Source organism: Rhinopithecus bieti, unplaced genomic scaffold (assembly GCF_001698545.2).
Source record: "Rhinopithecus bieti isolate Rb0 unplaced genomic scaffold, ASM169854v2 scaffold_4967, whole genome shotgun sequence".
Lineage (NCBI taxonomy): Eukaryota > Metazoa > Chordata > Mammalia > Primates > Cercopithecidae > Rhinopithecus > Rhinopithecus bieti.
This window is the reverse complement of record NW_016804726.1, coordinates 1,207,560-1,233,602: the sequence shown is the minus strand read 5'-3', so window position 1 is coordinate 1,233,602 and position 26,043 is coordinate 1,207,560. Positions and strand designations below refer to the sequence as shown.

The 26,043-nt window shown below is 54.5% G+C and overlaps 1 protein-coding gene across 3 annotated transcripts in view; it reads left to right on the top strand.

Annotated features, from left to right (window-relative positions):
* The window catches only part of RANGAP1 (Ran GTPase activating protein 1), a 40,901-nt gene extending 18,525 nt beyond the window's left edge, over positions 1-22,376 (top strand). For all 3 annotated transcript variants that reach the window (XM_017870284.1, XM_017870282.1, XM_017870283.1), the window contains exons 5-16: positions 1,613-1,792; positions 5,128-5,262; positions 9,806-9,964; positions 11,179-11,292; positions 11,711-11,810; positions 11,897-11,981; positions 13,482-13,668; positions 15,587-15,706; positions 17,224-17,326; positions 18,504-18,592; positions 18,871-18,992; positions 21,301-22,376. In XM_017870284.1, coding sequence (XP_017725773.1) covers positions 1,613-1,792; positions 5,128-5,262; positions 9,806-9,964; positions 11,179-11,292; positions 11,711-11,810; positions 11,897-11,981; positions 13,482-13,668; positions 15,587-15,706; positions 17,224-17,326; positions 18,504-18,592; positions 18,871-18,992; positions 21,301-21,370 — 1,464 coding nt within the window. In that variant the 3' untranslated portion in view covers positions 21,371-22,376. The remainder of the gene's footprint in view (positions 1-1,612; positions 1,793-5,127; positions 5,263-9,805; positions 9,965-11,178; positions 11,293-11,710; positions 11,811-11,896; positions 11,982-13,481; positions 13,669-15,586; positions 15,707-17,223; positions 17,327-18,503; positions 18,593-18,870; positions 18,993-21,300) is intronic.
* Positions 22,377-26,043: the final 3,667 nt, after the last annotated feature.

Here is a 26,043-nt window from a genome sequence, read left to right as displayed (position 1 = left end):
AAAAAAAAAAAAAATTCATTTCTGGCTGGGTGTGGTGGCTCCTGCCTATAATCCCAGCACTTTGGGAGGCCGAGGTGGGCAGATCACTTGAGGTCAGGAGTTTGATACCAGCCTGGCCAACATGGCAAAACCCTGTCTTTACTAAAAATACAAAAATTAGCTGGGCATGGTGGCACCTGCCTGTGTTCCCAGCTACTTGGGAGGCTGAGGCAGGAGAATTGCTTGAACCCAGAAGGTGGAGGTTGCAGTGAGCCAAGATCATGCCACTGTACTCCAACCTGGGTGACAGAGCAAGAGTACGTCTCAAAAAAAAAAAAAAAAAAAAGAGGTTCATTTCAGTGATTGTATATAGAAGAATTTCAAGTCAGGCCAGGTGCAGTGGCTCACAACTGTAATCCCAGCACTTTGGGAGGCTGAGTGGAGGCGGATCACCTGAGGTCAGGAGTTAAAGACCAGCCTGGCCAACATGCTGAAACCCTGTGTCTACAAAAGTACAAAAATTAGCGGGGCATGATGGCAGGTGTGTGTAATCCCAGCTACTCAGGATGCTGAGGCAGAAGAATCACTTGAACCTGGGAAGTGAAGGTTGCAGTGAGCTGAGATCATGCCATTACATTGCAGCCTGGGAGAGAGAGAGCAAGACTCCGTCTCAAAAAAAAAAAACAATTTCAAGTTAGAAAAGATGGTGAAGAAAACTCTCTTTCTGCCCCATTTCTGCTCCAGTCTCTGGCAGAGCCTCCTCTCTGACCATTTCTCCTGGTGGGATGAGGGAGTGTAGCTCTCTCCAGCCCAGGAGGTTTCCAGGAGAGCTCCAGATCCTCCTGCCAAAGCTGATCCTGGCCGTGGCTTGGAGATGGCCACCTCCATCTGCCAGTCACCACCAGAAACCCTGGAGGCATTTGTGGTTCCTCCCTCCCTCCTCCTGCTCCTCCAGGGAACCACCAGCTTCTGCATGTCCCCTGCTCCGTGAACAGGCAGCTCCTCTCCTGCACTTGTCACACTGGCCGGCAGGTCCCCTCTCTGTTGCCAGTGTTGCTGCCGCCCCACACTCCCGGGAGGGCACTCCAGCCCATCTTCCTATGCATCTGCTCTCTTCCGGTCCGGGGATGTTACTTCCGTATCCCTCAGCCACCTCAAAGCCTGGTGCTCTCAGGCTGAGGCGCACAGTTCTTGGCCTGGCATTCAAGGCTCTTGCCTGATCTGACCCCTCACTTCCCTTCCACCCAAAGCCCATGCTATGTTGTCTTCTCGAGTCTACCCACAGCTTGCCCCCAGGCTCACAGCCTGCTGCTTCATGCTTATGTCTCTCTGCTCCTGTTTTTTCAGCTGCTTGGAGTCTTTTCATGTTGACTAGCTGATTCTCATTCAGACTAAGCCCAAATGCCACCTCTTACAAGGAGCCTTCCCAGGCCACCCCATGCATACGCACACCCCACTCTCCAGCTGTTAGGAGCCCTTTGCAGAGTTTCCAGTCTTAAGAATGCCGAAATGGTTTGTGTCTGTGCTGGTTCTGCACCAGCCGGGGTGTCCTTGGAAGGCAGAGCTGGGCCTGGCACAGAAGCAGCACCTGCTGGGTGTCTGTGAAACTGACACGAGCTTCCTCTGTGCCCAGATCTCACTAGGGGAAGGACTCATCACAGCTGGGGCCCAGCTGGTGGAGCTGGACTTAAGTGACAATGCGTTTGGGCCCGACGGTGTGCAAGGCTTCGAGGCCCTGCTCAAGAGCTCAGCCTGCTTCACCCTGCATGAACTCAAGCTCAACAACTGTGGTATGGGCATCGGTGGCGGCAAGGTGGGTGTGGCAGCCCTCTCCCCACAGAGTCCCCTGGTCCATCCACATCCGTCTGATATATGTGCCCTGGCCCTTGGCCACCACCATCTGGGATAGTCAGCCGTTGTTTTCAAAAGAGAAAGGCCTCAAAGGCAGCAGCCTGTGGCCGAAGGGTAGAGGCATCCATGAGGGTGGGGTTGCCAAGCAACCATCCCAAGTTCTTGGGTTGGCTTGGCAACGCAGAGGGAGTGCCGCCGCATACCTGCTCCAGCCTGCTGGCTCTGCAAAACTCAGGGCTTGGGGCATCCCTACACTCACTGTACCCACAGAGCAGCTGGTAGAGCCTGGCACACAGGCGGAGGAGGGAGCCTGAAAAGAGGAGCATCCGCTCAGGGAGGCACTGTCACAGCTCACCTTTATTCCTGGACAGGGCCTTGCCCCCGGGGTGAGGGGGGACATCCCCCAGGCAAGGTCAGTGTAGAGCTTCACGTTGGGCTGGTCAGTGTAGAGTGGAGCTTCTTTGCTTCCCAGAACCTGCATCGAGGGCAGCCTGCGTGTTACTCTCTTCCAACTCCATCCCAGTGCCTTTAGACCCAGGGTTGGAGAACGCTGAGTGCCAGGCTACAAACCCTGCACACACTTTCTTTTTTTTTTTTTTTTTTTTTTTTTTTTTTTTTGAGGCGGAGTCTCGCTCTGTCACCCGGACTGGAGTGCAGTGGCCGGATCTCAGCTCACTGCAAGCTCCGCCTCCCGGGTTTACGCCATTCTCCTGCCTCAGCCTCCCGAGTAGCTGGGACTACAGGCGCCCGCCACCTCGCCCGGCTAGTTTTGTATTTTAGTAGAGACAGGGTTTCACCGTGTTAGCCAGGATGGTCTCGATCTCCTGACCTTGTGATCCGCCCGTCTCGGCCTCCCAAAGTGCTGGGATTACAGGCTTGAGCCACCGCGCCCGGCCAACACACTTTCTAACCAAAGAGCGAAAAGGGCACTGGGAACTAACAGCAGTTGGGGACATCTTATTTGAATATGCAATACTTTAACTTTTCCTACCCACACTGAAAGGTGGGTGGTGCCATCCCCATTTTTCCACATGACTCAGCATAAGCTTAGAGAGGTGGGTGGAGTGGATCACGTAGCTAGTGCAGTGAGGCCCATGGAGCCCCAGGCTGAGGAGCTGGAGTGGCCTACCCTGCAGAGGGTGCCTGTGGCCCTCGGCCTGATGTGAGGGTGAGCAGGGGCAGGCTCTGTGCCTTAGACAGCCCTCCCCCAAGTCCACTTGGGCAATAAGCTGTCCCTGTGTTAAGATATAAAAATGCGCCGGGCACGGTGGTGCAGTGGCTCATGCCTGTAATTCCAACACTTTGGGAGACCGAGGCGGGTGGATCACCTGAGGTCAGGAGTTCAAGACCAGCCTGGCCAACATGTTGAAACTCTACTAAAAATACAAAAATTAGCTGGGCGTGGTGGCAGGCACCTGTAGTCCCAGCTACTCAGGAGGCTGAGGCAGGAGAATTGCTTGACCCAGGAGGCGGAGGTTGCAGTGAGCTGAGATGGTACCACTGCACTCCAGCATAGGCAACAAGAGCGAAATTCCGTCTCAAAAAAAAAAAAAAAGATATAAAAATGTTTGCATCAGCACAGAAAGCAGGTGCAGCCCAACCTAGAATGAGGGGGATATGCTGGGAGAGCCAGAGACTCTATTCTAGCAAAATGCTTCAGTTTTCCTTCCATTACTTCCCTTCTCCCATCCAGCAGTGTCTGGAAACTGAGGCTAAGGGAGCTTTCCTACTAGCCAGGGGTTGTCTGTCCTGTCTTGTACTTGCAGTGGGATGAGTTGGGGAATGAGTTTTGAACCCCAGGGCCAGAGGGCCACCTAGGCAGACAGGCCCACCGTGGAGTTTGATTAATGGTTCTCTGTGCCTCGGACCACTAATTTGATTAGGTCTCTGGGTCTTGGCCTTGCCAACCTGTGCCTCTTGGGAGCTCAGACGCCGTAGTCTGGGTGTCTAACCAAAGCCTGCAGGTCCTTTGGAATCCCTTTGGAATCTTTTTCTTCTGGACAGTGTGTTTGGTGTGGTTTCTGCGCCATGCACCACGAGAATAAGAGGGCCCAGAGGAGTCAACGGGGGAAGAGGCGTGGCCCAGTGCTTGGGAACTCTCCATACCCAAGTTGGACTCCTGCAGGAGCTAAGGCCCTCACCATGTGGCCTCCAAGGAATGGGGGAGAATGGGGTGACCTAGCAGTCGGCTGCTGCTGCTGAGGAGCTTCCTCAGAGGCCGGTCTTTGGCAGAAGTTTGATGCCTCCACCCTGAGTGTGTACATGATCCACCGTCACCACCGTGGAGTCAGGCAGGTGCTGGCTCTTCTGTTCCTCAAGGACAGCTATGTGCAGTGTCATGCCAGGATTAGGCCAACCTACCCGCCACGTGTGGCTTTGCTAAATATTTACTGGGTGACCTTGGCCGATTCACTCACCGCTCAGAGCCTCAGCTTCCTCATCTGTAAAGTGCGGCCAATCCTGCCTGCCTCCTCCCAGGCTAGTGTTGAGGTTGAAACGAGAAAATATACCGAGGGTGCCCAGGCCCTAGCAGGTGCTCTGCAAACGTCAGGTGTTTTGTAAATCTCACTTCTCTCTTGGTGCACTCGCTCATGATTCTTCTGTGTCGCATTTACCATGGGCTCTGATTCCCATCTGTCAGTCTCTGTTTTTCAGTGCTTTGCCTATTGGTGTAACCAGGGTAGAAGCTACTTCCTGGCACCACACCAGGGACAGGACAAGCTGGGTGTTAGGTTTTTACTGCCAACAGGCAAGCCCCTACTGTGCCTGGCCAGCTTAGGTACAGGCATGTATCAGACAGGTCCTTCTGGACCGTGGACTTGGCAGCTGGCTCCCTTGGACATTGTGGTGCGTGGAAGAGAAGCTGGAAGATTTGGGCTCTGGTGCAGAGTCCACCACTTGTTTATTGACCATAAGAAAGTTTCCGTTCCCCTTACCCTGAGTTTCTTCAGCTGGGAAACAGGAGTCATGATTTTCCCACCTAGCAGAGGGCCTTAGCCCTCCCCTGGACCTGGCTGAAAGTTCGTCCACTCCATGTGGTCTCTCCCTTTCCTCAGTCTCCGAAGTGAAGCTAAACCTCTCAGGCTGGTGTGACACAGCATTAGATGTAAAAACCTTTTGTAAACTGAAGTGCTGGGCACATGGAAGGTGTGACTGTTGTGCTGTTAGCAGTCCTGTATCCCCCGGCCTGCACCGGTGGGTGGCGTGTGATGTTGAAGAGCAGTTCAGTGGCAGTGGCCGCCCCACTAGGAGAAGGGGCTCCTGCCCATGGCCTGGGCCCTTTGCCTTTCCCCACAGATCCTGGCTGCAGCTCTGACTGAGTGTCACCGGAAATCCAGTGCCCAAGGCAAGCCTCTGGCCCTGAAGGTCTTCGTGGCTGGCAGAAACCGTCTGGAGAACGATGGCGCCACTGCCTTGGCAGAAGCTTTTAGGGTGAGTGGTTTCTGTCCATCCTGCCCCCATGACCCTGAGGTGCACTTGGTGTAGTAGGCTGACAGTCCTGGATGCGAATCCCTGGCTGGCACTCAGCCGAGAGATCTGGGGCGTCACGTGCCCCCTCCAAGCCTGTTAGCCCATCTGAAAATGGGCCAGGATTCCTGTCATGCATTTCTGGAAACGTGTGTGACTGCTCCCTCAGGTAAGCCAGCAGCAGCCCCCTGCGGGACTTTAGGCCAGGCAGGCCACTCTGACCAAGGAGTGTCATCTGCCAGGCTCAGAAGTGGTGAAATGAGATGGCGGGAGCACTGACAGTAGCCTGGCCCAGCCCCTGGTGTGGGGCACAGAGGAGGAACATAGCAGACTTCCCAAGACAGGAAGACAGTCAAGGGCATCCACAGGGCTCAGGGGCCAGATGAGGTGCTCTCAGGGGACCTTGTCCCTGCTCTTCTTCCACTCTCCTCTCCCCATCCTCCCAGGACATTGCTGAGTCCCCGACTGCAAGTGCCAGCAGAAGGCCACATTTGCCCCTAACAGGACTGAAAACTTTGAAGTCTATCTCCCTCTTCTCTTTTTTTTTTTTTGTTTTTTTTTTTTTTTTGAGGCAGTCTCATTCTGTCACCTACGCTGGAGTGCAGTGGCACGATCTTGGACTGCAGTCTCCACCGCCCAGGTTCAAGCAGTTCTGCCTTAGCCTCCCGAGTAGCTGGAATTACAGGCACCCACCACCACACCCGGCTAATTTTTGTTTTTTTTTTTGTTTTGTTTTTTGTTTGAGAGAGTCTCGCTCTGTCGCCCAGGCGGAGTGCAGTGCGCCGGATCTCAGCTCACTGCAAGCCCGCCTCCCGGGTTTTACCGCCATTCTCCTGCCTCAGCCTCCCGAGTAGCTGGACTACAGGCCGCCCGCCACCTCACCCGGCTAGTTTTTTGGTTTTTTTTAGTAGAGGACGGGGTTTCACCATGTAGCCAGGATGGTCCTCGATCTCCTGAACCTCGTGAATCCGCCCACCTCGGCCTCCCAAGAGTTGCTGGGATTACAGGCTTGAGCCACCGCGCCCGGCCATAATTTTTGTATTTTTATTAGAGACAGGGTTTTACCATGTTGGCCAGGTGGTCTTGAACTCCTGACCTCAAGTGATCTGCCCACCTGGGTCTCCCAAAGTGCTGGGATTACAGGCGTGAGCCATCACGCCCAGCCCCTCTTGTCTTCATTTAAACGTTTTCTTCAGCAAACAGTATCCTAGGAGCATTGCTTATACTGGCCAGAATGGCACCCACTGTCCTGCCTGCCCACAGAGCCTGCCTGTAGACACCCCTTGCCTGCTTCGGTGCCAAGTGAACACCATAGAGATCTGCCTTGTGTCTCCCGCACCCCTGGCTGCAGGGGAGCCCCCGCTGCCTCCTCAAGCTGGAGGGGGGCCTTGCTGCCATCCTTGGACCCCTCCCTGCCCTCAGCCTACTGTCCTCAGTGCACTAGGAGTAGGGGGTGTGCGTGGTTGTGCTGAGCCTTCATAGGTGTCCTCTGGTGGGCTTCGAATGGAGGTTCTTAATCCCCTCCAGTCTGTGGATAGAATTCAGGGGTCTGTGAACATGGACGAGGAAAAAACAACATCATTATTTATCCCTAACATAGCTAAAGTATGTAGTGTGACTTTTGATCATGAATGTAGACAATAAACCTCACAGCATTAGAAAGGCCTGTGAATAACCCACATAACAAGCACATGTAGCCCCTGAACCAAACAAAAAACTTACTGAGACAGGGTCTCAGTCTGTGGTCAGGCTGGAGTGCACCAGTAGCAATCTCGGCCCACTGCAGTTTCAGCTTCCCAGGCTCAAATGATCCTCCCACCTCAGTCTTCTGATTAGCTGGGACTACAAGTGCACACCACCATGTTAATTTTTGTATTTACTTAGTAGAGATGGAGTTTCACCATGTTAACCAGGCTGGTCTCAAACTCCTGACCTCAGGTAATCCACCCGTCTTGGCCTCCTAAAGTGCTGGGATTATAGACATAAGCCACTGTGCCCAGCCTAAAATTTTTTAAAAAATAAAGGACGGGTGCAGTGGCTCATGACTGTAATCCCAGCACTGTGGGAGGCCAGATCATGAGGTCAGGAGATCGACATCATTCTGGCTAACACGGTGAAACTTTGTCTCTACTAAAAATACAAACAAATTAGCTGGGCGTGGTGGCAGGTGCCTGTAGTCCCAGCTACTTGGGAGGCTGAGGCAGGAGAATGGTGTGAACCTGGGAGGCAGAGGTTGCAGTGAGCCAAGATCTCACCACTGCACTCCAGCCTGGGCGACTGAGCGTGACTGTCTCATAAATAAATAAATAAATAGAAAATCTTGTGACTTTATCCCCAGTGGAAATCACAGATATTTCATGTGAAGTTATAATTATTACTGATATATAGAAATATTTCTCACTACATCAAAATTACAGTAATAGCGAACCCACCCCTAGATCTTATTTAGTGCATTAACAAGAAGTTTGTGGCTGGATGCGGTGGCTCACGCCTGTAATCCCACCACTTTGGGAGGCTGAGGCAGGTGGATCACGAGGTCAGGAGATCAAGACCATCCTGGTTAACACTGTGAAACCCCATCTCTACTAAAAATACAAAAACAAAAAACTAGCTGGGCGAGGTGGCGGGCGCCTGTAGTCCCAGCTACTTGGGAGGCTAAGGCTGGAGAATGGCGTAAACCCGGGAGGCGGAGCTTTCAGTGAGCCGAGATCGCGCCACTGCACTCCAGCCTGGGCGACAGAGCGAGACTCCATCTCAAAAAAGAAGTTTGTATATCACTACAGCACGTGTTTGGAGTTTTTTCCTAAATGTTTTGATAACTGTTCTGAGTTGATTTCCTTTGTAATTCTGTATAATTTATCTTAAAATTTAAAAAAACATTTTTTGCGGCGGTGACCCAGGGGCTTCACCAGACAGCCTGAAGGGTTCATGGCACAGAAAACAGTAAGAAGGCCTGACCTGGAGTGTGCCTCAGTTGGCCTTCCTGTATTTATTTGTGGACCACCTGCTACCCCCATCGCCCCATGCTTCACTGAGCACCCGAGGACAGCGGAAGGCTCCTTGGCACAGTTATGCCAGGCCTACCCTCAGTCCTGGGTCACAGTGGAGACTGGGACATGGCCCTCTCCTCCAAAGCTCAGGGGCTGATGGGGTGCAGATGGAATATAGGCTTTGAATGTAGGCAGGGTGAGAACCACCGTGATAGAGGAGGGACCAGGTGCTCCGGGAGCACAGAGGAAGAGCACTGGACCCTGGCTGGGGGAATCAGGAAGCCTTCCTGGGAGAGGAGGTGACCAAAACAAGAGCCCTAGAACTCATAGCAGTTAGCCTGTCAAGAAAGTGCTGACTGGCCGGGTGTGGTGGCTCACGCCTGTAATCCCAGCACTTTGAGAGGCCGAGGACGCTGGATCACTGGAGGTCAGGAGTTCAAGACCAGCCTGGCCAACATGGTGAAACCCCATCTCTACTAACATACAAAATTAGATGTGGTGGTGTGTGCCTGTAATCCCAGCTACTCAGGAGGCTGAGGCAGGAGAATCACTTAAACTCAGGAGGCGGAGGTTGCAGTGAGCCAAGATCATGCCACTGCACTCCAGCCTGGGCGACAGAATGAGACTCCATCTCAAAAAAAGAAAAAAAATAAAAATAAAATAAGTAGATAGAGTGTTCCAGGCAGAGAGAGTGGGTATCACAATGCCAGGCTGCGATAGGGCTGCGTGGCCCAGGGAAGACCCTCATCCCCAGAGAAGGACATGCCATGTCGAAGGGGTTATGTTGTGTAGGTGGGTGGGGTAGGAGGGCCCCAAGAAAGAAAGGTCACATGGAGCTGTGTCATCCAGAGAAGGGCCGTGAGTGACTGCCCACCACAGCCAGGGTCCCCTCTGTGCAGAAGATACCAGACTGAGAACAAGAAATCAACTTACCAGGCTGGGCGCGGTGGCTCAAGCCTGTAATCCCAGCACTTTGGAAGGCCAAGGCGGGCGGATCATGGGGTCAGGAGATCGAGACCATCCTGGCTAACACGGTGAAACCCCGTCTCTACTAAAAAATACAAAAAATTAGCCGGGCGAGGTGGCGGGCGCCTGTAGTCCCAGCTACTCGGGAGGCTGAGGCAGGAGAATGGCGTAAACCCGGGAGGCAGAGCTTGCAGTGAACTGAGATCCGGCCACTGCACTCCAGCCTGGGCAGCAGAGTGAGACTCCGTCTCAGAAAAAAAAAAAAAAGAAATCAACCTACTGGATCTAGAGCTCTGTGACCCTGGGCAAGTCACTTTGCCTCTTTGATCCCTAGTCTTTTCTCTGGTGGAGATCCTATCCCAGGCAGTAGGACTCCCTCAGGAGGTTGTGGAAAGGGTCAGATGTAGCCATGCCCCAGAGTCCCACAGACGAGCCCCTGCCCTGTGCTGGTGGCAGCCCATTCCTGTGCCTGCTGTGTGGAATTGCTCTCCTGCCTGCTGGATGTCATCTGGCACTCGGGGCCCCCTCCACTCTCTGCCTGCTCCTCACAGGTCATCGGGACCCTGGAGGAAGTCCACATGCCACAGAATGGGATCAACCACCCAGGTGTCACTGCCCTGGCCCAGGCTTTCGCTGTCAACCCCCTGCTGCGGGTCATCAACCTGAACGACAACACCTTCACCGAGAAGGGCGCCGTGGCCATGGCCGAGGTGAGGCGAGTGTGGCAGAGCCACTTGCGACCCGCAAGACAGAAGCTGGCTGCTGTGTTTCCAGGGAAGCCGGGGCTCCGTTTAGCAGGGACTGCTCTATCCCCTGCCTGCCCCCTGGGTGTGTGCCCCATGGGTCCAGCTCTTTGAACATGTCCTGGACAGGGTTTCAGGTCACAAGGTAACCCGCGCCCTCCTCGGGCAGCTCCGATCCTTCATGCCACCTTCTGAGCTGCCTCTGCGGCCCCCAGCGGCTGGCGCTGGTTTGGTTCTCAGGCTGCAGAGGACCAGGCTGCTCCCCACATCTGTTTTCCTGGTTGATTTGTTCAGCAGCTGCTGTTTGTTTTATTTATTACCACTTTTTGAGACAGAGTCTTACTGTTGCCCGGGCTGGTCTTGAACTTCTGGGCTCAAGTGATCCTCCCATCTCAACCTGAGTAGCTGGGATTACAGGTGCATGCCACTGTGCCTGGCCCAGCAGCTTTTTTTGAACTCCCCATATAGTGCTTGGCTTTGTACCAAGTGCAGGCCACACAGGGTTGAGCCAAAGACTCTGCCTTCAGGGAGACCCTAGCTCAAGGAGGGAAGGAAGCTGCCCGGTGGTAACAGTGCCGGGCTTTGAACGCAGTGGCTTGTTGGCTGCCAGGGCCCTGTGGCCCCACAGAAGGCTAGTTCGGCTGCCTGTGTGTTAGCAGAGATGTGTGCAGGTGTTGGGGAACACGCCAGAAGGAAGTTCAAATCAGACTTAGGGCAGGCTTCCTGGAAGAGATCACATTTTGGCTAAATTGTATAGGACAGTGGTCTTTTTTTTTTTTTTTTTGAAATGGAGTCTCGGTCTGTCGCCCAGGCTGGAGTGCAATGGTGTGATCTAGGCCACCGTGCCTGGCATAGGACAAGTGATCTTTCTCTGGAGAGAGGGTGGGGGATGGGTGTTTCAGGCAGAGGGATCAGCTTATGTGTAGAAGGCCCAGAGACTCGGGCAGGAGCCTTGCTTGGTTGGTCTCAGGAAGAGTTCTGGCAATAACGTGGGGAGTAGGGTGGAGGAGGTTTGGCCAGGGACCCAGAGGCCTACAAGAAGACAGCAAAGCTAGTGACTTGCAGAGGAGGACAGTGTGTGGTGGCTGGTGTGGGATGTGACCGTGTGGGGCCCCCGGGGCTTGCTGAGGGCTGGGGTGTGGCCTGCACCCTCACTCTGGACCCTTACTTCCACCTCGCAGACCTTGAAGACCTTGCGGCAGGTGGAGGTGATCAATTTTGGGGACTGCCTGGTGCGCTCCAAGGGTGCCGTTGCCATTGCAGATGCCATCCGTGGCGGCCTGCCCAAGCTAAAGGTGCCAGCCTGGACGCCTGACGTCCTCCCTCTGGGGTCTGTGGGTGGTGGGGTGGCTGGGGGCACAGGGGTCTGGTCTGAAGGCAGGCAGGCCTGCATCCATATCCCAGCGCCCCCACTTCGGGCTCTGTGATGCTGTGTGAGCCTCCACACCCCTCTGAGCCATGGTTTCTTCATTTCTAAAGTGGGAGGCAGGGGTTGGTGCACGTCACTGTCGTACAGTAAACACACTCAGTGTGTGACTCATCGTTGGTTGCAGGGCATTATTTTTGTTGTTGGTGTTATTCTTCCTGCCCACTTTGCCCAGTCCTGAGGACAGAGCCTGCCATATTCTCACTTGGGGAAACTGAGGCTTAGAGTAGAACCTGGTGTCCTGGCCTGGGTTTCTGCCTGCCTCCAACCCTTCCTCTTATTTTCAGGAGCTGAACTTGTCATTCTGTGAAATCAAGAGGGACGCTGCCCTGGCTGTTGCCGAGGCCATGGCAGACAAAACTGAGCTGGAGAAGCTGGACCTGAACGGTAGTCAGATGGGGGAGGCCTCTGCACAGGTCTGCTAGGCTGGCCCTGGCACCCCGGGCTGACTGCTCTTCCCTCCCCTTGAGCAGGCAACACCCTGGGAGAAGAAGGCTGTGAACAGCTTCAGGAGGTGCTGGAGGGCTTCAGCATGGCCAAGGTGCTGGCGTCCCTCAGGTAGGCGGCCCCAGAGGTCGGGGTCAGGCCATTCCTTTCTTTCTTTTTCTTGAGACGGAGTCTTGCTCTGTTGCCCAGGCTGAAGTACAGTGGTGCTATCTCAGCTCACTGCAGCTTCCACCTCCTGGGTTCAAGCGATTCTCCTGCCTCGGCCTTCCAAGTAGCTGGGATTACAGGCACCCACCACCACACCTGGCCCCTTTATTTGTTTCTACTTGTATTTATTCAGAAATGTTGGTTGCGGCCGGGCGCGGTGGCTCAAGCCTGTAATCCCAGCACTTTGGGAGGCCGAGACGGGCGGATCACGAGGTCAGGAGATCGAGACCATCCTGGCTAACACTGTGAAACCCCGTCTCTACTAAAAAAATACAAAAAACTAGCCGGGCGAGGTGGCGGGCGCCTGTAGTCCCAGCTACTCGGGAGGCTGAGGCAGGAGAATGGTGTAAACCCGGGAGGCGGAGCTTGCAGTGAGCTGAGATCCGGCCACTGCACTCCAGCCCGGGTGACAGAGCAAGACTCCGTCTCCAAAAAAAAAAAAGAAATGTTGGTTGCACTCCTGTTATGTACCAGGTCATACACTAGGCATCAGGGCTGTAAGGGTGGGACAGTCAGGTTTCTGTCTCGTGTCGGGGGAGACAGAATGAGTTGTCCATTCAGCAGAGGATCTCGTCCGGGCTGAGCGGGGCCACCCTGTAGAGCGGTGGAGTTGGGGAGGCCTCTGAAGGAGTGAGGCCAGATCCCATCCTGATGTGGTGGGGCCTGGGGAGTGATGGGGGTGGGAGGTGGGGTAACCAGAAGGGGCTACACTCAGGATTGTTCTTAAGATGCTGACTCTAGAAAGGAAGAGACTGTGGGGCCTGGGGAGTCTACCTGGAGGTGAAGGTGGGTGACCGGGGAGTGGCCATCTTCTGGATCCAAGTCCGGTTGGGCCATCAGCACCTGGCTCCTTGTACTCCTCTCATCTCCAAGTCAGCCTCATTCATGCGTCAGATACTCAGTCGTGTCTCCTCGGTGCTAGGCCCTGAGCTGAGGCTGGGAACTGGGGACTCCAAGGTGGGCTGAACCTCACAGGTCCCACAGTCCCTCGGAAATGGACCAGTCTTCCTGTGGGGCAAGGACACCCCTACTCTTCTTCCTCCCCCACACCTGTAGCTTCCTGAGGTCATGTGGATATGGGCGCCCCCTGCCCTGGCATCTCAACCTGGGCAGTGTTCCTGCCAAGCCCTGGGCTCTGGGTGTGACAAAGCTGTCTTCGTTTTCTGTCTCCCCATGAAACCTGGGGCTCCTTGAGGACAGGAACAAGATGTGATTCTTTTTTGTGTCCACAGCCTGGATTTCTCTGTTGATCCACCTACCCCTGCCCTGGGAGCAGATGCTCCCACCCGACCAGGCTCTCTCCCGCCTGGCTGAGCTGAGGTCTCTGGGCTCATGGAGCCAGGCCTTGGAGCCAACCTGGGCTGCTGGGTAGAGAGGATCTGCTTCAGCCAGCTCTTTCTGCAGTGATGACGAGGACGAGGAGGAGGAGGAGGAAGGAGAAGAGGAAGAAGAGGAAGCCGAAGAAGAGGAGGAGGAGGAAGAGGAGGATGAGGAAGAAGAAGAGGAGGAGGAAGAGGAGGAGCCTCAGCAGGGAGGGCAGGGAGAGAAGTCAGCCACGCCCTCACAGAAGATTCTGGACCCTAACACTGGGGTGAGTTTCTATCATTTGCCACAATCAGAACCCTGGTCCTGAGAACGTGAAATCCTGAGGTGCTTTCACAATGGGGTAGGGGGTGTCTCCTTAAGCACAGTAGCCACAAACATTTTTTTTTCTTTTGATTGCATGATATTGAGTAAAAAAAAGAAAATGGTTCAGTGTAATGATAGTTACTTATATTTCTTTCTTTTTTCTTTTTTCTTTTTTTTTTTTTGAGACGGAGTCTCACTCTTGTCACCCCAGGCTGGAGTGCAGTGGTGTTGATCTGGCTCCACTGCAACTCCTGCCTCCTGGGTTTAGCGTCTCATGCCTCACTTCAATAGCTGGGTTAACAGGTGCTTGCCGCTGTCTGTAATTTTTTTTTTTTTTTTTTTTGAGACGAGTCTCCCTCTGTCGCCCAGGCTGGAGTGCAGTGCCGGATCTCAGCTCACTGCAAGCTCCGCCTCCGGGTTTACGCCATTCTCCTGCCTTCAGTCCTCCCGAGTAGCTGGGAACTACAGCGGCCGCCACCCTGCCCGGCTAGTTTTTGTATTTTTTTGTAGAGCGGGGGTTTCACCGGGTCTAGCCAGGATGGTCTCCAAAATCTCCTGACCTCGTGATCCGCCGCTCGGCTCCCAAAGTGCTGGATTACAGGCTTGAGCCACTGGCCGGCCTATTTTTTTTTTTCTTTGAGACAGAGTCTCACTCTGTCGCCCAGGCTGGAGTGCAGTGGCGCGATTCTCGGCTCACTGAAAGCTCCGCCTCCCCGGGTTCCACACCATTTCTGCCTCAGCCTCCAAGTAGCTGGGGATACAGGCGCCGCCACCTGCCCAGAATTTTATATATTTTAGTAGAGATGGGGTTTCACCATGTTAGCCAGGATGGTCTTGATCTGACTCGTGATCCGCCCGCCTCGGCCTCCCAAAGTGCTGGGATTACACGTGAGCCACTGCACCCGGCCTCATCTGGCTAATTTTTGTATCTTTAATAGAGCCAGGGTTTTGCTGTGTTGGCTAGGCTGGTCTTTGTTTTACTCCTGACCTCAGGTGATCCACCCGCCTCAACCTCCCAAAGTGCTGGGATTACAGGTGTTGAGCCACAGCACCTGGCCATAATTACCTATATTTCTATTTATCCCAATATAAATGTCTATTTATAAGTAGCAGTGCTGCTGCATTATGTATAAGATATGCATAAGGATTTCTGAAAGAATAAACAAATAAGCATAAATAGAAATTCTAATTTTTTTTTTTCTCACCCACCAGAAGATTGTCTTGGTGACCCTTAGGAACTGCTCCCCCATTCCTGAGATGGTGGCTGGGCCGTGACCTGGCTTGGGCACTTGGTGTCTGGCCTGGGGCTGGTGGCATCAGGGCTGCCACACCTCCAGTTCGTTCATTTGCATTCCCTGTCAGGTTCCTAAGTAAAGCTCCTGGAGAACTTGGCTTTGGACAAGGACTCCCCACACTTATGCTGAATTGGGCTGCTTCTCTGGTTTACGGAAGCAATTAAACAAATGGCTAGGTGCGCCTCAATTCAGGTTTTTCTCTGGGCACCTCTGGTGCTAGCAGGGCTTACCCAGGCTGTAGGACTGGAATTCTGCGGGGACCCACTTTAGCCCCCATGTGCCTCTGTAGTCATTTCTGGGGCACTGCGTGTCATGACGAGGATCCACTTGGTCGTATTTTTGAGTCCCAGGGAGGTGGCTTCCCCCTGACCCCAAAGACTCCTGGACCAAGAGCCATCCAGAGCCAGCATCTCTAGGTGATGTTGATAGATGGGAAATGCGGCTGAGTGGGAGGAAGAATTCTAGACTTTGAGCCTAGATGGGCTGGAGTGAAGGGTGGATATGCTGGGTGTAGGGATGGGCACAGCTGGGTGGGGGAGTCTGGGGTCCGGAATTCTCCAGAGCCTCTGTGCCTCCACTTCCCAGGAGCCAGCTCCCGTGCTGTCCTCCCCACCTCCTGCAGACGTCTCCACCTTCCTGGCTTTTCCCTCTCCAGAGAAACTGCTGCGCCTGGGGCCCAAGAGCTCCATGCTGATAGCCCAGCAGGTAATAACCACACCTTGACCCCCACCCTGTACTTGCCATGGCTTCTGGAGCTGTTAGAGAAAAGGGACGAACAGCTCAGGAACCTGGGGGTGCGACACTGTCAGCTGGGGGCAGGGAGGCTTGGCCTGCCACTGTTATAACACACACAAATGTCCAGGGTATTTATAAGCCTCCAGGGGTTGCAAATGTTCCCTCCTCACTTGGCCTACAGAAAGTGCAGCCCGCCAGTTCCCATGCTGACTGGAGTTAGGGAATTTGCTCAAGACTCTTGCATGTGCCCACCCCCTCCTTGGCTTCTCTCTGCATGTTCTGTCAGCCCAGCTGCTTGGAGAACAACTCTGTTGCCCGGGGCCCCTTTGGGAGTGACGTGCCTATTGCAGGATGGGTGAGAACAACCCTATTGCCCAGGGCCCCTCTGGGAGTGGCGTGCCTGTTGCAGGATGGCACCCTCACTCCAGCCTAACTTGTTGGCTGGCTCATTCATTCATTCAGAGGTGATCTTTGGGGCATCCATTTTCTGTCAGGTACTGTATTTGGGCATGATTTTATTTAACCCTCTTGACAACTTGAAATGTAGACTTTGCTGCCCTTATTTTACAGATAGGAAAGCAGAGGCTCGGAGGTTATAGAGAAATAAAATGGGCGCACTCTCAGAGTTGGCTTCACATTTCGGCCAATTGCTTTGTTAGGTTTTGCCTGTACTCTTTGTTTCTTTTAACATGATAAACAAGATGATGTAAGCCTTTTTGTGGTCTGTCACTTTGGTTTAACACCGTTCATCGCTTTCTTGTGCCCGTTAAACTCTTCTCATGATTTTTATTCCAATGCGTGGATGTAGCACTTAAAAGCCAGGCACTATTTCTGGATGTTTTTTCCACTTTTCCCTGTTGTCAGTGAGGTTGAGGTAAACTTCTCTGCATGTGAATATCGTCTGCATCCTAGATTGTTTCTTCAAGTTCGATTACAAGATGGGGACCACTGGGTCCCTGAAATGATCTTTTTTTGTGTGTGAGACACTGTTTTGCTTTGTCACTCTGGCTGGAGTGCAGTGGTGCAATCATGGCTCAGTGCAACCTCAACCTCCTGAGCTCAAGAAGTCCTCCTGCCTCAGCCTCCCAAGTAGCTGAGACTATAGGCACACACCACCACCCTTGGCTAGTTTTTTTCCTTTTTGTTGACATGGGGTCTTACTATGTTGCCCAGGCTGGTCTCAAACTTTTGGCCTCAAGCCATTCTCCCACCCAAAGTGCTGGGGTTACAGGCATGAGCCACTGCACCTGGCTGGGATGATTTTTCATCCTTGTTCATTCACTCATTCATTCCCTCTCTATGCTGCATATTTGCTTGCTGCAGGCCAAGTCCAAGCCAGATTCTGAAGGGACAGCATGGGGTAAGGCAGGACCTGTCCTTGCCTGCCAGGGGCCTGTGTACTGCCCACGCCTCTCCTAGCTAGTGGCAGAGCCCAGGGACATCTCCACCATGTGCCACAGGCCAACCATTGTCTCTTATGTCCTCAGACTGACACGTCTGACCCCGAGAAGGTGGTCTCTGCCTTCCTAAAGGTGTCATCTGTGTTCAAGGACGAAGCTGCTGTGAGGACGGCAGTGCAGGATGCAGTAGGTAATGTGGGCTGGGTGAGGCCGGGGTGCCCGCTGGCCCTTGATGCTCGTGAGGCCCTGGTGCCCTTTGTGGTCGCCGTCACTCATCAGCCCCAGTGCTGTCATGGGAACTGCTCTTTGGGACCCTGTGCTGCTCCTCCATCAGGGTCCTGCCATGGTCCTGCCGTGGAGCCAGCTGGGTGCTCGTCTCCCTGTTTCTCACCACTGAGAAACTGAGGCCTTTCTCAAATCCACACAGCCATATAGAGTTAGAACCCAGAGCCCACTCTAGGAAGGCCAGATAGTCACACCCGCAAGCCCGATGGACGCAGGTCTGTCGGGAGGAAGGATGCTGAGAACTGAGCCCTTGTCCGCACCTCAGAGCCTCTGTGCTCATGTCCGTTCTACCTGGAGCTTCCCTGCACAGGGGACACTTTTCCCTGTAACATTATGGGGCCTTCTCGGAGCACCAGCCCACGTCCCTCCTGCCCTGTGGCAACCCTCTCCGCACCCTGTCTGTTTCCTCCATTCCAGCACCTGTCACCTTCCACCCTGTCTCCATGTGCTTGACTGAGGCAGAGGGGAGGAAGGGCCCTGAGGCAAGGGGTGCGGCTCCTGGAAAGGATAGAAAGGAGTGGAAGGACATGTGTGGTGCCTCTTCCTGGCCTCTACTGGAGGTGGCGTTAAAGTGGGGAGGGCAGCTCAGTGGGAAGTGAGGCTTGGAAGGAGGTGGGGGGGCCAGACACAAGCCTGCTCCCTGAGGGCCTGCCTGGGGGCATTTGTGGGAACAAGTTGCCCTAGTTCTGTTTCCCAGGAAGCCTAGCACAGTCCCTGCACATCCCCTCACCCTACCAAAATAACCTGAATCCTCCCCCAGTGGTGGCCTGCCTCAGGAACTCTCCACTCCCACGGTGTGAGGGGGGCACAGTGGGTGTCATCCCCACACCCATTTTACACCGGAGGCCAGGATGGGGAAGGGCCAGAGTGTCACAGCTGGTAGATGGACTGAGCCCATCCCCTGATGCCAACTGCCCCTCCCTCTGGTTCCTATGTCTCTGCCATCCCTCTTGTGTTCACCTCTTCGTCAGGGCAAGGAGGCAGGCGAGCCTGTGTTTGCGTGGTGTGGGGGGAGCCCTGGGTGCCTTGGCCCAGCGCTCTGCCATAGCCAGCAGCCTGCCCCTGCTGCTTCTGCCCTACAGATGCCCTGATGAAGAAGGCTTTCAGCTCCTCGTCCTTCAACTCCAGCGCCTTCCTCACCAGGCTCCTTGCACACATGGGTCTACTCAAGGTGAGGCCGGAAGGAGCAGCAGGCCCGGGAGGGAGGTGGGCGGGGTCTGCACAGAAGCTGCCCCAGCCATGCCTGCCAGCCTCCCTCACCTCGAGTCCTGAGCCGTCTCACCCGCTGGGCCCTGAGGCCTGAGTCCACCCCAGCAGCCTCGGTCTTCATGGTGAGGTTCCGGCTGGACTCAGTTGTGACCGCTGCCCGCAGAGTCTGGATGGTGGAGTCCAGGGGCCACCCAGGTGACCTTGAAGCTCACCCTGCCTTTTGCTGTGTTCCCCTCACAGAGTGAAGATAAGGTCAAGGCCATTGCCAACCTGTACGGCCCCCTGATGGCACTGAACCACATGGTGCAGCAGGACTATTTCCCCAAGGCCCTTGCACCCCTGCTGCTGGCATTCATCACCAAGTGAGTGTGGCCTTGGTGTCCTTCTGCCGGTGCCTGTCCTCTCAGGCTTCTCTGGCCAGGTCCAAAGGCCTCCAGTCCCAGGAGGTCCAGCCCAGCCAGCCTGCTGGCCCTGCTCAGGTGCACGAGAGGCCCTCATGCCTCCTGGGATCTCAGCATCGGTGTTGGAGTCTCACTACCCTTGGGAGGCCCGCTCCCCTCTGCCCAGCTGAGGATAGTGGGGCTCAGGGACAGTGAGAGAGGAGACATGTAACGCCCCCATTTTGCCGATGAGGGAAGGAGCACCGGGTTGGTTAAAGAGTTTCCCTTGGTCCCACACTAGGAAGAGGCTGGGCCAGTGTCCAGACCCATGTCTGTGAGCGAGGTGCTATGCGTGATGACATCTCTGGAGGTGCTTTTTGTCCATGCTCACAGTAGTGCAGGCCAAAGGGGCCGGGTCACACTAGGCTCTGCAGCCCCAGGCCCTCTCCTGGGGACACACATTGACCTGGGAGCCGCCAAAATGCCCAGCAATGTAGGAACCTTGGCCTTGTTCTGGAGGGTCCTGGGGAGTCCTGGGGCGTTGATGGGGTGATGGGCACAGTCAAGTAACAGAGCCAAGGCCCCACCAGGGAGGGGGCGGGAGGCTTGCCCCGTGCACCCTCACGGGGCCCTCTGTGGCCCCTGGCCAACCTATGGCTTTCATCAGGCCTCAGTCTCCCCATTTGCCCAACTGGAGGGTTAGGTGAGATTGTCTCCAAGTGCCCTGACCAGCCACATTTCCAGTCAGTCGGCGCCATCCGGGGGAAGTGGGGCAGGTAGAGGAGCAAGAAAGTCCCTTTGCTGGGGGATCCCAGAGCCCACCAGCCGAGGCAGGATGCTTGGTGCATGTGGGGAGGCGGGGCTGGTGGAGTGTGAGCAGCCCTGACCACCGCAGCGTCTGGAGTGTCTGTCTGCACGGCGCTGTCTCCTTAGCCAGGCCTTACCTTCTGGCCACATGCCCCCCACCCAGACCACTCCTTGGGCTGCAGCTGGACTGGCCTTGGTGAATGATAGATCTCATTGTCCCCCTCCTCTGCCAGGGGCCAGGTCAAGCCTCACTTTGAATCTCGTGGTGGCCACAGCCTCACCCTCACCCCACCCCACTCCACCCCAGCACAGTGTGCGCCCCCGAACCCCTTTCCACAGCAGTGCCATTGCTGCGGTGCCGAGCTTTGTCCATGCTGTCCAGAGCTTGTTTGGCCAGTGGCCCCAGCCCCTGCCTGCACCTGCACCCGAGTCCTTTGTGTCCTTCCTACTCCCTGGTCAGAGTGGTTCCCTCTGCATCTCTGGCAGCCCCTGTGCTATCCTAAGTTTGGGCATGAGCCCCTCGGCCTTGTTAGAGCAGAATGCCTTTTCCCAGCTTGTTGCCCAGCCTCCAGCACAGGCCTCAGTCTCCCCCAGGTCGTGTCCGAGGTGACGGATTAACTATGTAGTAACATGCACAGCCCCTCTTCCCTCAGCTCCCAGCCAAATTGTCTGGGATCCCAGGCCTGGCACAGATCCTGGCCTGTTCATCGGCTACAGGCCAGAGGTGTTGTCAGGCCTGGTCCTGGCTGCGTCCCACACGTGCCCAGTCCCCCAGAGTCTTGCCTCAGTTTCTTTCTTTGCAGTGAAACTAATGATATTGAGGGCAACAATGGGGAGCTCAGGCACAGTGGCTCCTATCTGTAATCCCAGCACTTTGGGAGGCTGAGGCAAGATCACTTGAGCCCAGGAGTTCAAGGCCAGCCTCGGCAACATTGGGAAACCCCGTCTCTACAAAAAATACAAAATTAGCTGGGTATGGTGGTGTGTATCTGTGGTCCCAGCTACTTGGGAGGCTGAGGCAGGAGGATCACCTGAGCCTGGGAAGTCGAGGATGCAGGGAGCCATGATTCCAGGACTGTACTCCAGCCTGGGCAACAAAGAGAGACCCTGTCTCAAGAAAAAAACCACCAAAAAACAATGGCTAGCCATTTACTTATGACCCAGATTGGACTCCAGTGGGCCAGTCATGTGAGGCCACTGGCAGCCAGTGAGGATTCCCTGGCCTATGTCTGCTGGAAGGGCCCTTGAAGAGCCTGGCTGAGGTGGGGCTGTGTTGTGGCCAGCTCTGGGCTGTGTGGTCTTGGGTGCCTGCCTCTCACCCCTCCTACCCCCACCCACAACGTGCAGAAGGCAGGGGCTAATGTCTCCCTTGCTGAGTCATTGTGCAAATTAACAAAATGAGTCTGGTACTAAAATGGCCCCACACTTGGAAAACGGGGCCAAGAGGCATCCATCCCACCTGCTGACCCTTCTTTCCCCGCAGGCCCAACAGCGCCTTGGAATCCTGCTCCTTTGCCCGCCACAGTCTGCTGCAGACACTGTACAAGGTCTAGATTCAAAGCCTCTCCCATCCCTTGGCCTGGACCAGTAAGCTGGGGAGGGACTCGGAGGAACTGAGGCACAACCCACACCGTTGCCTTGGACAGGACTCTGGCCAGAAGCAGGGCGGGTCTGTGTCCCGTGTGTCCTGTCAGTCCCCTGAGTATGTGTGTAGGTGTGGTGCGCATGCAGGTCTGTGCCTCCTGTCGGGATTTGGGTTTGAACGCCTCTCTGCTGGCCTGGCTCTGCTCTGTTGTGGGGAGTTGGCACCCAGGGTAAAGGGCTGTGAGCTGCTCCGCCATTAAACTCACCTTCACCTGACGGCGCTCTGCTGATCTCCGCCTGGGCCCTGATGGCTGTCCCCACCCACCTGCCTTCCAGCCCGGCTCCCTGGCGGAGCCAGAGCCCGAGGAGTTGTCCGAGTGCTGTCCTTCCCCTCTGTGTTGTGACTGGGCTGTTTCCTGCCCTGCCAGGGGCTGCTTCTTGTCACCAAGCCCTGGTCCTGCAGCAGCTGTCCTCCCCACCATCCATGCCAATGTGCTGAGCGCTCAGCCTGAAGAGCAGAGAATGCCATGGGTGGGACTGTGGGGGTGGCATCGTGGGGCTGTTGGCACAGGGCAACCCTGGGCCCTATGCCATGTGGACAGGCAGACACCAGATTGTCCAGGAGCAGGAGCTGCTGGAACTGCGCTGGCCCCGGACCTAGTGGACCCTCTCCTGGCTGCTGAGATGTTGTCTGTGACTGGCCTGGGGGCCAAGCTGGAGGGGGTGTGTTGACAACCCAAAGCTGTTGTCCAGTCTGGGGAGGGAGGGGCAGGGTCCCCAATGTCCGAGCCGTATCTGGACGCTGCTCTTAAAGAACCTCCTGGGGCAGGGGAGCAGTGGGGTCTGGACTGGGCAGATGCTGTACAATCTCCCTACGCGCCCGTGACTGCCCCATGCTTTCCCCTTTGTGTTCTGTGTGTGTCTGGGCTGTGCCCGGGGGCTTCACAAATAAAGTCATGTGTACAGCTTCAGAGACTCAAATTCTGACCTAAAGCGGGATAGTCTCGGGGGCTGTCATACGTGGAGTCCCACCGCGGCAGAGCACACGGCCCCACGGCAGTCTGTGAGGGCAGTCAGCCCTGCGAAGGGCCCGGCCTCGGCCTCAGGCCACCACCTGGGCAGTGGCAGTCCTGAATGAGGACCCATTTTCCTGCCTGGCCACACCTCACCCAGCGCCCTGCCTTTGGGCTGCAGCTCTCTTGGCTCCTGCGTTGCTCCTTCACTATGGCAGCCACCTCCCTTGGGGTCCTTTGCTCCACTGCCACATATGTGAGGGCAGCCCAGCCAACCTTCCTTACCTCCTGCCCTATGCCATATGTGTGCTTGGGGAGCCCATGTCCCCCACAAATGGCCTCCAAGAAGAAGTCCCTCGGCCAGGCGTGATGGCCCATGCCTGTAATCCTAGCACTTTGGGAGGCTGAGGAGGGTGGATCACGAGGTCAGGAGATTGAGACCATCCTGGCTAACGTGGTGAAACCCCGTCTCTACAAAGAAATACAACAAAAATTAGCCGGGCGTGGTGGCGGGCGCCTGTAGTTCCAGCTACTTGGGAGGCTGAGGCAGGAGAATAGTGTAAACGTGGGAGGCGGAGCTTAGAGGGAGCTGAGATTGCGCCACTGCACTCCACCCTGGGCGACAGAGCAAGACTCCGTCTCAAAAAAAAGGAAGTCCCTCCGGGGTTTCTTAGGGGGCAATATTTTCTCATTGGCAGTCGACCACATAGGTGACCAGGTGGCAGAGGGTAGTGCCGGCCCTGCCCCCGTCCTCTGTGTGAGTTGATACGGTAAGGGGTGGGTGCAGGGCTGGTGTTAAGTTTTGATATATGTTACAACGTGGATGAACTTTGAAAACATAACGTTAAATGAAATAAGCCAGACACAACAGGACAAATATGATTCCATTTAGATGAGGCATCTAGAATAAGCAAATTCAGAGACAAGAAGGTAGAGGTTGCCAGGGCTAGGGGAAGGGTGGAATAGGGAGTGAGGCTGAGAACAGATTCTCTAGGATGATGAAGATGTTCTGGAAATGGAGAGTGGTAATGGTTGCATAACATTGTGAATGTACTTAATGCCACTGAATTGTAGACATAAAAATGGTTAAAATGATAAATTTTATGTGTTAATATATTTTACGTCAGTTAATTAAAAAAAAATTAGCAAAATTATAGAGCTTCACCCGGGCACGGTGGCTCACGCCTGTAATCCCAGCACTTTGGGAGGACAAGGAGGGCAGATCACTTGAGCCCAGGAGTTCAAGACTGGCCTGGCCAACAGGGCGAAACCCCATCTCTACTAAAAATACAAAAATGAGCCGGGTGTGGTGATGCACGCCTGTAGTCTCAGCTACTTGGGAGTCTGAGGTAGGAGGATCACCTGAGCCCAGGAAGTCCAGGCTGCAGCAAGCCATGATTGTGCCACTGCACTCCAGCATGAGTGACAGAACAAGACCCTGTCTCAAAAAATAGCTTGTAGGAGAGAGTGTAGGTGAGTATCTTCAAGGCCTTAGGAGTAAGGAAAAGATGTTTGCCATTATTGTGGGATGTTCATACAATGGAAACGATGTAGCAGTGAGAACAGGTTTCTCTTTATCAAAATATTCATTAAGGAGTACAAAGGCAACTTACAGACAGGGAGAAAATAATTGCCCACACTCACTCTGTATATATAAATGGGTGTGGGGGGGATAACTTTTTTTTCAAACAGGGTCTCATGTTGTCCAGCTTCTATCTTGGCTCACTGCAGCCTCTACCTCCTGGGCTCAGGTGATCCTCCCACCCCAGCCTCCCAAGCAGCTGGGACTATAGGCACATGCCACCACACCTGGCCAATGTTTTGTATTTTTAGTAGAGACGAGGTGTTGCTATATTGCCCAGGCTGGGAGAATTTCTATAAATAAAAGACAATGAGAAAAGCAAAAAGCTCAAATGGGCACTTTACAAAAAGCATGTGAAAAGGTGCTTAATTTCATTAGTCTTCAGAGAAACATAATCCCAGTGTGACACTCTTCTGCCCGCACTAGAATGGCTAAAATACAAAAGACAGTACCAAGGTTGGTGAGGATTTGGGGCAGCTGGAGTGGCTGGCGGATGTGTAAGTTGGTACAACCTTTTTTTTTTTTTTTTTCTGAGACAGGGTCTTGCCATGTCACCCAGGCTGGAGTGCAGTGGTGCGATCACAGCTCACTGCACCCTCGACCTTCCGGGCTCACTCAGTCTTCCCGCCTCAGCCTCCCAAGTAGCTGGGACGATGTCACAAGCCACCATCAGGCTGGTCTCGAACTCTTGGGGCTCAAGACCTCCTGCCTCAGCTCACTTAACAGGCATGAACCACCATGCCCAGTTACAGTGTTCTTTCTTTTTTTTTTTTATTTGTATTTTTATTTTTTATTTTTGGAGACGGAGTGTTGCTTTGTCTCCCAGGCTGGACTGCAGTGGCCGGATCTCAGCTCACTGCAAGCTCCGCCTCCTGGGTTTACGCCATTCTCCTGCCTCAGCCTCCCGAGTAGCTGGGACTACAGGCGCCCGCCACCTCTCCCGGCTAGTTTTTTGTATTTTTTTAGTAGAGACGGGGTTTCACCGTGTTAGCCAGGATGGTCTCGATCTCCTGACCTCGTGATCCGCCCGTCTCCGCCTCCCAAAGTGCTGGGATTACAGGCTTGAGCCACTGCGCCCGGCCTACAATGTTCTTTCTAATAAACTCATGCTGGAAACAACCCAAATGCCCATCACTAGATGAATGGGTAAACTACTTGTGGTACGGTGAGGTACCAAGAAGGCAGGAATGGTCTGCCCAAAAAGAAATACTTGAGCATTGACATTGTTTGGAATTGCCAGCACATGATAATAAAAAGCTGACGAACTTTAAGTCAGTTCCATTGTATCTCACTTCTCCACCGACAGACAGTACACCACTTATTGCCTGCATCGTGGGCAGATCGCCTCCCGCCCCTGCCCCATGCTACTGTTGTCATATATTTATAGAGTGGAAGGCTGGAATGCTGTATTTAAAAGAAAAAAAAAACATTTAAAATAGATGAAGCCAGGTGCAGGCTCACAGCTGTAATCCTAGGACTTTGGGAGGCTGAGGCGGGTGGATCACTTGAGGTCAGGAATTTGTGACCTGCCTGGCCAATGTGGTGAGACCTGTCTGTACTAATAATACAAAAGTTAGCTGGGTGTGGTGGCAAATGCCTGTAATCCCAGCCACTCGGGAGGCTGAAGCAGAATTGCTTGAACCTGGAGGCAGAGGTTGCAGTGAGCCGAGATCACGCCACTGTACTCCAGCCTGGGCAACAAGAGCTAGACTCCGTCTCAAAACAAAAAACAAAATGGGGCCGGGCGCGGTGGCTCAAGCCCGTAATCCCAGCACTTTGGGAGGCCGAGACGGGCAGATCACGAGGTCAGAAGATCGAGACCATCCTGGCTAACACGGTGAAACCCCGTCTCTACTAAAAAATACAAAAAAAAAAAACTAGCCGGGTGAGGTGGCAGGCGCCTGTAGTCCCAGCTACTCGGGAGGCTGAGGCAGGAGAATGGCGTAAACCCGGGAGGTGGAGCTTGCAGTGAGCTGAGATCCGGCCACTGCGCTCCAGCCGGGGCGACAGAGTGAGACTCCGTCTCAAAAAAAAGAAAAAAAATAAA